Source organism: Leptopilina boulardi, unplaced genomic scaffold, assembly GCF_019393585.1.
Source record: "Leptopilina boulardi isolate dan_hultmark-lab unplaced genomic scaffold, ZJU_Lbou_2.1 LbouV2_32, whole genome shotgun sequence".
NCBI lineage: Eukaryota > Metazoa > Arthropoda > Insecta > Hymenoptera > Figitidae > Leptopilina > Leptopilina boulardi.
The window spans coordinates 840849-853129 of record NW_026137885.1 but is presented as its reverse complement, the minus strand read 5'-3'; the positions used below and the strand labels follow the sequence as shown (position 1 = coordinate 853129).

The 12281-nt window shown below is 27.2% G+C and overlaps 2 protein-coding genes across 7 annotated transcripts in view; one reads left to right on the top strand and one right to left on the bottom strand.

The window, feature by feature from the left end:
• Nucleotides 1–4685, top strand: part of LOC127284259 (uncharacterized) — a 30157-nt gene extending 25472 nt beyond the window's left edge. For all 3 annotated transcript variants that reach the window (XM_051309622.1, XM_051309620.1, XM_051309621.1), the window contains one exon: nt 4611–4685. In XM_051309622.1, coding sequence (XP_051165579.1) covers nt 4611–4614 — 4 coding nt within the window. In that variant the 3' untranslated portion in view covers nt 4615–4685. The remainder of the gene's footprint in view (nt 1–4610) is intronic.
• The window catches only part of LOC127284252 (uncharacterized), a 116204-nt gene that overhangs the window by 17761 nt on the left and 86162 nt on the right, over nt 1–12281 (bottom strand). The gene's annotated exons all lie outside the window — the stretch shown is intronic.

The following is a 12281-nucleotide window of genomic DNA, read 5'->3' as shown; positions in this document are numbered from 1 at the left end:
CTTCAGTTAAAATGAAAAGTACTGATTGAATTAGTAAAATTTCTACTGATTCAGATTTAGAGAGTATATGAGGCTATTTTCACCATGTGGATAAATTTAATCTTCCGATTGGTTAAAGATCTGCGTCTGCGCAGAATGTTTGCTTCTGCGCAGACGCAGAATATATAATTACTGCCTTTAACCTCTTGGAAGATTAAATTTCTCCACTCGGTGAAAACGGCCTCTATGTAAGTTACGATAAAACCTTATTTAAAAAGAGATTTCATTAAAAAAAAAAAACGCAAATCATCAAATATTGAATTCTAAAGATTTCTTTTGTTTTGGAGAGGAAAATAATTTTGCACTGCTTGAAGAAATTTGATATATCAATTTTAAACTTTATGCATTATATTGAAAAATTTATTAAATATTCTTTAATTTGAATATATATGAACATGAAAATTTTAAATTAATATTAAAAACTTAAAATTTTAAATTATATTGAAAACTTAAAATTTAAATTAATATTAATATATTTGAAAGAAAAAAGGGTTTTTAAAGAATGGTAATTTCACGTTTCAAGTGACTTCGATTGCTTCTCGCTTGAGTCCCTTTAAGGTTCCTTAAACATATGCTGTAAAGTTTTAGTCTTTACAGTGTAAGAAAAAGAGTGGTTTAGAATTTTATGCTGAAGTGTACATGATGGTAATGGAAGGCGTTAAGTTCTTCCAGGAAACCGCGAATTTACATGCAACTACTCAAGTTCTTTTCTTTTCTTTTCTTTTTTTTTCTGTAACACAATGTAGTTACGACCACAAATATAAATTTCGCTTATTTTTCTCTTAACTCGATTCATTCGAATGTTTAACATATACGCGAATAAAATACGAACATACCTAAATGTTAAGTGATTGTATGCATAATTTTTTTTTTTTAAAGAAATTCAATGATTCCAAGACATAATTTTCTTGAAAGGAAAGAATTTTAAAATCTAATAATCGATTATCACTAATATTTATTTTTGAGAAAGTCATTTTGAAACTATTTCTTTTTTCTGAATTTTAAGTGTTTACTTTTCAATATGAAATATTTGTTTTAATGTCTTAGATATTTTTTCAAGTGTTGGATTATAAAATAAGAAGATATAATGAAAATATCAAAATTTAAATAATAGTTTTCTTTCATGAATTGAGATCAATTGACATAAGGATATTTAAAATTTCGAAAACAAATTTAAACAAACTTTTCAACACTTGGAATTAGACATGTACTCATCTGCCAAGAGTTGATGGGAAGAGAAAGACAAACTTGATGACGAATAAAAAGGAATTCCCGTTGAAAGTCAGTGAAAAAAAAAATCCTAGTAGATGAAGAAGAAGAAGAAGAAGAAGAAGAAGAAAAACAAGAAGATGCCAAAGACCAGGAATTACTTGAGCTCAATCATAGAACTTGCGATAGGTCGAGTGCTTTTGTCTCGACTCGTGGCTATTTTTCACCAGGCATTGGCAGCTCGTTTGATTTCGAAAGACCAAACGGTGCAATTAAATTTAGAATATTTTTTAAATTTCTACGATTCCTCTGGGATAATTTGGCACGCGTATTGTCCCCTTCGCGAGCAAATAAAATCACACCCCTAGGGAGCAAAAAAAAAAAAAGAAAAAGTTTATCTTATCTTTAGTCGCGAGTGGCTTAAAACTGTTGTCGGCGTTTTTTTTTTGTCAAGCGCGAAATAACAAAGATGCAAAAAAAGCCAATTGAAGAGAGGGAAAATTCGTAAAAGAAATTTGAGAAAAGGGGTCGGAAGGGCTCTTCAAGAGCCTATACGAGTTAACTCGAATTACCAACGAGTTAAATGTTTCTCGTATTAAGGTACATACGTGCTTGGCCCGCGAGAAAAAGATCGAAATGAAGATTTTTAAAATCTGTATTAAAAAAAAAGAACTTCCCAAATAATTTTTAAGTCAAAATTTCTGTTTCAAGTATACAGAAATTATTTACCATTTTTCCCTTCTCTCTTTCTTTAGAGTAATTTTTTTTCCATTTCGCTCGTTACGCTTGAGTCTCTCACAGTAGCAGTATATACCCACCGACGCAGTACGCCTCTTTCGTTTCGCGATTATATTCTGGAAATAGGCAACCGGATGCCACGACACCACAGAGAGAGAGAGAGAGTTCCAACTATGCATCGTTTGAACTTCTGTCGCTAAACGTTGACATTTCCCTTGACTTTAAAAAGGGAAATTAATGTTAGACAAAAATTCATAAGTTTCATTAATTTATATTAAATTTTATTTCAGTTAAAAATTTCTTATTCTTAGAAAAAAAAAATTATTTTCAAAATTGTTAAAAAAATATGTTTTAAAAATAGAAATGTATAATTTAAAAAAAAAAAGGTTCTTTGACTTGGAAGGAATAGGAATTATATATCGGAATATATAATTAACCCGACGTTCATTAGTTCTAGCTTTTGTCCTGATTGGTTGTTCTCGCGAGTTTTATCTTTCGCCCTCGCGTTTTATCGATACAAAAGGCACGAATAATCTTAGGTAAGTAACTGGAAAAAGGGCTATATAGTGCTAATTGACGAAGACTTGGATTTTTTACCTCGAACGAGAGGGAGGGGGGACAAAACAAAACTTAAATTAATGAGCGAACTGTTGGAGACTAATTAATAGAACGAAAATAAGGATTGAGGTTTTTAATCTCACATTCTTTTTCACTCCTTTTGTTTAACTGATTCACCTTTCAAAGGTCTTCCTCTTGCCTTGACCTCCAACCTAACTTCCTCTTTTAATTTTATTTTAAATAACTTTTTACATATAATTTAAATAAATGTACAGTTCATGCAGAAATGTTATAAATTAACAATTTTTCATATACGTTTGCAAAATTTATTTGTTCATCTTTTAAATTCATTTTGAAATATAAAGCAAATATTTGGCAAATAAAATTGATTGAACAAAAAAAAAAAGTGAAAAATAATAATAATAATTACGAAACAAATGAACGAGTTTGATCTCGGTTTATTTGGCCCATTTGATTGGCCCCGATTGGTTTAGATCGGGAAACAAGTATTGGCAAATCGCATGCCGTCCTCGAAATAAGGAATTCATCACTGTGTGATCTCGAAGCCTCGAATCGCAGTCATTCGTTGGATATACACGCCCCAGTTTTTCCTGGCTTAGTGACTCGTTTTTTCCGACGACATTCGTCAACGCTCGCATAAAGTCTCAGCCAAAAACAAAAGAACTCAACCGAAAACAATTGGCAAATCTTTACTCTATCCTCGAAACTGCGGCAATCGAGATTTTTTTAACATTAAAACTTTGAAGTTTATAAATTGATAATTGACAATAAGAAGTTGTCAAAATTTGGAATTTTTCAACTCATATCGAAAAAAATATTTTTTATATATATATAAAAAATATTTTATTTTATATATATATAAGGGTGTTAAACTTGAAACAAATCTGAGTATATACGCGGAAATGTTTAAAGGAGAGTGATTTATCAAACACTTTAGCAGCTGCTGCGTTTGTCGAGGAACAGAAGAGTAGGCGTTAAGTGCATTTATTCGCGCGCAAAAGCTTCTGTAATTTGTTCCTTAACACCAATTGTCACACGCTATCGACTATTAAATCATAGAATTGCTTGTATACGAAGAATACAATGTTAATAATAATTGAAACAAGGTTTTATTTAACGATGTTTTCAATTTATGAATTTCGATACCAAAAATTAAAATCGGTTAAGAAAACGATAGTCAAAACTATATTTTATCGACTGCTAATAAAACAGATTTTAGATCGATTTAATCGATAATGTTTGATTCAAAAACTGTTTTACCTACTGCTGATAAAAAATATGTTTAACTGTTAAAAAATGTTTTACCGAGTTCTAATAGCATATAGAATTAACACAGAAAATTAAAAGGCATTAAAATAAGCTGCAAATAAGCGCGCTTATTATTTTAATGCCTTTTAATTTTCTGTCAACTGATTATTATAAATGCGCAATAATTCCACTGACATAAATTTAAAACTGTTTTACCGACTGCTAATAAAACAGATTTTAGATCGATTTAATCGATAATGTTTGGTTCAAAAACTGTTTTACCGACTGCTAATAAAACAGATTAGATTGATTTAATCGATAATGTTTGGTTCAAAAACTGTTTTACCGACTGCTAATAAAACAGATTAGATCGATTTAATCGATAATGTTTGGTTCAAAAACTGTTTTACCTACTGTTGATAAAAAATATGTTTAATTGTTAAAAAATGTTTTACCGAGTTCTAATAGCATATAGAATTAATACAGAAAATTAAAAGGCATTAAAATAAGCTGCAAATAAGCGCGCTTATTATTTTAATACAATTTTGCTTATTTCAATCCATTTTGGTATTAAAATAAGCAAAATTGGATTAAAATAATAAGCTTATTTTAATGCCTTTTAATTTTCTGTGAACTGATTATTAAATGCGCAATAATTTCACTGAAAATTTAAAACTGTTTTACCGACTGCTGATAAAACAGATTTGATGGACTAAATCGGTAAAACAGATTTAAAATATATATTTAGTGTTTAATTAATTAAATTAATTGTTAATTGAATTTATTTTTTGTTTCAGCTAAACAGTGCGCATACGGATACCACTTTGGACCTGGACCCCAGAGCTATAATTCAGGATCCATCATCAATATCGGTAAGTTCTTTTTATTTTTATTAACGCATGATATAATTAATATATTAATTTCAGGCCTCGGATCGACTTAAAGGCACAAAAAAAGTCGTTTTAGTCGATTAATATTCCAAAAAAAAGTCGAGAAAGACAATTTTTTTTATTTTAACAAAAATATTTTACAGATTTTTAAATAAAATTTTTTTTTTAACAATAATAATACTTTTGGAATAGTTAAAGTTGAAATTTTTTAGAAATAATTGAATTTTAAAAGATTTTATTAATTTTCAGACAATAATTAAATTTTACAAAACTAAAAATAATTTATCAAATAATTTAAGATAACATTTTTTAAATGTAATTGAATTTTCAAAGATTTACAATTGAGATTTTTAAAATTAATTAAACTGCAAGTGATTTTTAATTAAAAATTTTTGATGATTTCACTACAAAAATTTATTAGAAATTGCGGATAAAAATACAATAATTTGAAAAATGGTTTCAGATAGTTGAATTTTCAAAGAATATTATAAAAATAGTTAAAAATAATTTAATTTTCTTAGAATTATAATTGAAATTGTTAAATTTCAAAAAATTTTCGATGGAAAATTTTAGAAATAATTGAATTTTAGAAGCTTTTAAATTCAAATTTTTGAAAATAATTAAATTATAATTAAAATTTTGGATAATAATTCAATTTTAGTTTGTTTTTTGATTGAAAATTTTGATAATTAATTTTGAATTGAAATTTTGGGTAATAATTAAATTTTATCTGATTTTAAATTGAAAATTTGAAAAATAATTGAATTTTAAAAGATTTTGAATTGAAAATTTTGAAAATAATTGAATTTTCTTTGATTTTGAATTGAAATTTTTGAAAATAATTGAATTATAATTAAAATTTTGGATAATAATTCAATTTTAGTTGATTTTTGATTGTAAATTTTGATAATTAATTTTGAATTGAAATTTTTGGGTAATAATTAAATTTTATCTGATTTTAAATTAAAAATTTGGAAAATAATTGAATTTTAAAAGATTTTGAATTGAAAATTTTGAAAATAATTGAATTTTCTTTGATTTTGAATTGAAATTTTTGAAAATAATTGAATTTTATTTAATTTTGAATTGATTTATGATTTTGAATTAAATTTTTTTGGTAATTTTATTTGTTATTTTTTTGAAATTATAAACAATTGTTAAATTTTATAAAAAATTTTAATTGTACAAAATAATTTGAAATAATTAAATTTGTGATAAATTTCATTAAAATTATTAAAAATAATTAATTTAGTGAAGAATTTTTGTTAAATAATTGAAATAAAGAAGATAAATGAAGATCTTCATTTTATACTAAAAATAGTTTATTTTTTTTAAAAAAAATTTTAAAAAATGTATAAAAAAAAGTCGAAATAGTCGCATTTTATTAAAATAAGTCGAAAAAAGTCGTATTTTTGAAAAAAAAAGTTGGAAATAGTCGAAAAAGTCGTATAATCCGAGGCCTGTAATTTCTATTATGCAAAAAATTTGTCTTGTTTTAAGATGTTTTCTGCGTTTACTAAATGTGCTCTTAATACAAATTTATTTACTCTCCAAATTTAATTTTTTCATTCACCTAATGGTGAATGAAATACATTTAATATACATAAAATACATATTTTGAAAAAAAAAAATGAAAGTTATTGGACAAAACCAATTATATATAATTCAAAAATCCAATATCGAATTTATTTCGAAAATAAATAGGTCCATTTGAATTCAAATATCATATCAATATTTACACGCGCAAAAGATGAAGATGCGATAAATATATATTTTTCAGTTGCTCATAAAAAATTATAACAGCATTCCAATTCTGTTAAAGGATTGAGTATGCATTCTGCATGCGTGTATTTCTTAATGTTTGCTGCGAATAAGAAGAAAGAAATATATATAAAGAAGGGGGTGGAGTTTATAAGGGTATACACACATGAAATAAGGGGATGGGGGGAGAGGGGGGGAAGGGAAGTTGAGCATCGGCCATACGAAGTCGATTCCCAAATGGATGAAATTAATAAAAAGTTGAGGAACGATAAATTAGGCCGGCGGCACCGTGTGCCTCAAGTCTGGGGTCCAGTGTGCGAAGCCCCCCCCCTCTCTTTCAGGGGAGTTGCGGTCCCGGGCGATAATAAATTCCAAATATAAAATTTCGAATCCACCGCGTTTCGTTGGCTCCAATGCTTTTTACGATGAGTGCCATTGTGTCTGGGGGATACCCTTGGCTTGGCGTTATATACTCTTCGATTCCCGATACCGCGGACTCTTATGAGAGAAAGAAAGAGAAAGAAAGAGAATCACGTCCATAAGACGAATGGATTCCGGTAATTATTATTCGCGAAATGGATGTTAATTATGTGGAATTCCGAAGCGAGGACAATCCTGATTAGCAGGGGTGCGGCTTTCATTCTTATATATATATATATACTTTTTTGACATACAAGAAACAATTCAAAGATTTATAGCTCTCGTAATAATTCCTTGACGAAAAATTCCTCTTTTTACTAAATTGTCTCTGGTATTTCTAATTTTTAATTTCGTTTTTTAACAATTTTTTTCTTTTTTAGCGAAAAAGTCATTTCATTTGAAATTATATTTTTATATTTGTAGTTTCCATGTCGTAAATTTGAAAAAATAATTATATTTGTATTAAATTAGAGGAATTTATTGTCTTAAGGTATATAACGAAGTAGTACAATCATAGCTGTCATAACAATTTGACTTTTGACATATTAGCAATAAAGAATGCATTCCATTATTTATAGAGTTAATATATATATATACAGTTGAAATATAAAATGAGACCTACAAACTTTTAATAGTTAACAAACAATGAAATACTAAAACTGCCGTTGGCAATTTTCTTTATTTTTTCTTTAATATCATATTTTATGGGAAAAAAATTATCGCACTTTAATTTAAAGAAAATCTTTATTTTTGAGAGAATAAATTTTTGGTAAAATTATATAAAAGATATGGAGGTTTTTGTCATATGGAATTTATAATATTATTAAAATGAAGCATATGAAATTCTCTCTACCCCTTTCACCCTTTTTCTATTATTTCTCCAAGGCTATCAACAATATAACTGGTTTATGAACTCGCATTCTACTACATATATTTGACGCGAATTGCAAACTAAGAAAAATCTATATAGTGACGATTGTTAGTTATAAAGCCCCATTGTTTAATTTCTCATATAATCAAAACAAATTTACGCAGTCATTTATAATAAATCACCGGTGGTATAAATATATATAACTGGACAATATATCAGGTCACGGGTTACGATGTCAAAAATTATATATATGAAAGTAATATAACGTTTCGCGTCAGTTGTCAGTAGAATTGTTGACTTTTGTTGCTCAATCTCATTTATACTGTAAAAAATTCACAATTAATTTTTCCCAATTGAAAATTTCCTTCCATATAATTTTTACTGTTAAACTTTTAAAATAAATCCAACTGTTTGGAAATTTTTTCCCTTTGGGAAATAGTAAAAAAAATACAATTTCGCCTAAATCCTAAACTGTCTGATAATTTTTGAAATAGAGATAAACTTCTGTGTGCAAAATTTTTTTTTACAAGTAGATATATTTGTCTGAACATAGGGGTTTTTTTTCTGAACTTGGCGCGCGCGATAGTGTATCAGGTTGTGTTTTTGCATCCTGTATATATAATTCATTCCTCTCGTTAGTATTTACCACGTGACGTACTGCATTAGAGCACGGCATCTCGTGTTAACACGAAGAAATTGCGTTTCAAGATCGCGAACAGTGAAAAAGACTATACGTCAACCCGAAAAAATAATGCATCGCTCATATTTCCCCTAACGTGTGTAGAGAGATAAAAACCGCGGTGCAAGTGTTTGGCTCTCGTTACATTACCGGACCTGAATATATAATACTACACCTACATCTCTGCACCTGTGAGACGTACTCTTTCTCTTTCTTATTCACTCCTTCTCATTTCTCTCTCTCTCTCTCTCTTTTTCACTCTTCCTTTCCTTTTACTTCTCTTTGCCAGTCTCTGCATCTAAAAGAGAGAAAAGGAGCAACGGAAGGAGACTATGTACACGTTGAAACGAACAGACAGACAGACAGACAGACGCATCATCAGAAGAAGCGACGTTATTCTCAACTAATGAACCATTAAATAGTGTCCGCATGTACGATCATTTTAATTATATTTTCTTTTAGAAAAAAAATTTATTCTAGTGAAAATTGTAATATTCTAAAAAATTTTGTTTCACAGAAAAAAACTTAGTCTCATTTTGATATGCAGCAAAAATGGAGTCAATGCTATAAACGACATAGACAGTGGCGCCACCAACCTGACTCAATTTTTGCTGCATATCAAAATGAGTAGCATATACGCTATCATTTTGAGTTCAGGTTTTTTCTGTGTGTTATTATAACTGTACGAAAAAGAATAATTAGACCCTAAAAAATTACTACAGATTTTAGTATAATTTTCAAAGAAAGAATAAAACCAACACGAATAAGAAATAACTTTAACTCCAAAAATCGGTATAAAAATTAATTGCAACACAGAAAATTAAAAGGCATTAAAATAAGCTGCAACGCTTATTATTTTAATCCAATTTTGCTTATTTTAATACCAAAATGGATTAAAATAAGCAAAATTGGATTAAAATAATAAGCTTATTTTAATGCCTTTTAATTTTCTGTACTAGTTTCTGACCAAATAATACTGAAAATAAATTAAATCCATACTAATTTTTAGTATTATTTGGTCAGAAACTAGTACGTTTTATACCACTAAATAGTACAAAAACAGTATTATTTGGTCAGAAACTAGCACAGAAAATTAAAAGGCATTAAAATAAGCAGCAACGCTTATTATTTTAATGCCTTTTAATTTTCTGTGAACAAATTTTATTCAACGTTTTTTGTCTATTATCATTAGGAAAATTACAGTTATAATTCTAAAGTAAATTTATTCAATTTATTATCGCATGTAAAACCAAGCAAATAAAAATTTCAACAACTTCCTGAAAGTTGACTTTAAAGATTAAAAAGACAAATGAAATTATCTTTCTTGCCATATATATAATAATTTTTTTACCACTCGCACCTTTTGGTAAATTTAATCAAGAGAAATATAAAATCATTTTTAAAATAAGGTATCATATAAATTTTTACTTCATAAGAAAGACAATTTTTTTGAATTTAATTTTCTGCTTTTAAATTTGCGGTAAATTATTATACTCAAGTCTTCTATTATATTTTACACAAACTCCCTTGGCAATTTTGTCTGAGAAATAAATAAATCGAGAATATGATAGTTGTTCTTGTTAAAATAAGAAAGCAAAAAAAAAGAAGGAAAAATTGTAAGAAGAAACAGCTAAAGCCCCTAGAGCTCTTTGTTGAGTATATTACGTCTTATCCATATACCTATTAGAATTTCTAGCGGAGGCGTGAAAGAGAAAGAGAAGAAAAATAACCGCATATGTCTTAAATATACATATCCAAAAAGATATAGAGAAGAATATATCTACTTTCAGCTTTGCCGGTATATGCACCAGTTATTTATTGTAGCTCCCGTTTATGCTTTATTTGTTATTTGCCTGCTCTGTTCAGCCTTGTTCCATCTCTTACTTTGCTATCATGAGCTTCCTTATCTTCTGTGAGTTATACTTATACATTGTAAAAAATGTTTGTACATTTTTCTATACTATTGTGTAAATTTCAATTTTTATATATATATGCAGTAAAGTAATTTTGTCCAAGAATTTTGGTAATTTTAATTTTTGTATTTTTACTTCAATTATTTATGGATGAATTTTTTCAAAACTTTGGATAAGAAAAAAAATTTCAATTTTTTGTTAGGCAAAAAGAAAGTTATTACCAAAAAGTTTTGGTAATTTTACGAAACTTGTGTATTTCAAAAATTTTCTATTTCCGCTACACTGATTGTGAGAGAAACGATTGATTGCGATTACAATTTCGTTAGTATTTTTTTGCTAATTTAAATTAGTTACAGTTACCATTTAGTTAGTAAGCCTAATTTAGTTAGTAAATTTCATTTAGTATCACTGAAAAAAGGATTTGGTATTGACAACCAAACGTTTGGTTGGTATATTTAAGCAACCAAAATTTTTTTGTTGAATCAACAAAATTTTAATTGTCTCAATCAAAATTTATTTGACACAACCGAAATTTGTTTGACACAACCAAAATTAGAAAAAAAGGATTTTTGTTGTCCTAATTAAAATTTGATTGGGACAACCAAAATTTTGTTGATTCAACAAAAAAAATTTTGGTTTAAATACCAACCAAACGTTTGGTTGTTAATACCAAATCCTTTTTTCAGTATAAGGTAACTAATTAAATATAGTTATTCCAACAAACTAATTAGTTAAACCATAAGTAATAAAATAGTTATGCCAAGGAATAAAAATAGTAACCACAATTAATCAATTAGCAGCAGTATTGTTTACTATAACTAAAAATGGTAAACCCAACCAATCTTTTCTCTCATTGTCAGTGTAAAATTTTTTTTTTTTGCCGATAATTTCTAAGGAAATTTTTAATTTCTATTAGGCAAAGAAGTTTTTCCCAAAAATTTTGATAATTCCACGAAATTTGTGTGTATTTTGAAAATTTCATATCACAGAAAAAAAGTTGGATAAATTTTGTTTTGCGGGTAGTTTTAACTATAGACGGCGGTACCTTCAACTATAGGATAAAAGTTGCAGTTAATTTTTATACCGAATTTGAGATAAAAGTTCTATTTTTGTTTTCGCATATATGTAATTTCGTAACATTTTTTTTTTTTGCGAATAATTTTTTAGGGAATTTTCAATTTTAATTTGGTAAAGAAGTTTTCCTAAAAGTGTTTTTTTTTATTTAATAAAAATTATGGAAATACATTGAATAAATATTAATCATATATACTTAAAAATTTGAAAGATTAATCAAAATGAATATATAGGGGACGAGAAAAGTGAGTTCAATTCTTGTTTCATATATGGCTTGGATGATGATTTTTATTATTGAAACTGAAAGCGTATAAAAAAGAGAGAAAGGAAATTGCCCAATTGTTATAATTACCATCGAATCAGATCTATCTCGGTATTTTTTAATATAAATATATATATATATATAAAAGAGGAGCATTTAGAACTCTCGTTCCTTTCTGAGAATCATTAACTTGCGCTATTCGACCCGCGTAAATGTCATATATATATATACATTATTTGCTGTCGTTTGACTAATATTATTTAGATTCACTCTCTAGAATTAGTAAAAATGTTAACTAATTTGAATTAGTGACTCATTTTTTTGCTTTTGAATTATGTTAAATTTTACTAATTCGACAAGAAAATTTTTTTTTTGCACACTCAGAAAATTAAAAGGCATTAAAATAAGCTGCAAGGCTTATTATTTTAATCTAATTTTACTTATTTTAATACCAAAATGGATTAAAATAAGCAAAATTGGATTATTATTATTTTATTATTTTTATTATTATTTTAATCCAATTTTGCTTATTTTAATCCAATTTTATTATTATTTTAATCCAATTTCGCTTATTTTAATACCAAAATGGATTAAAATA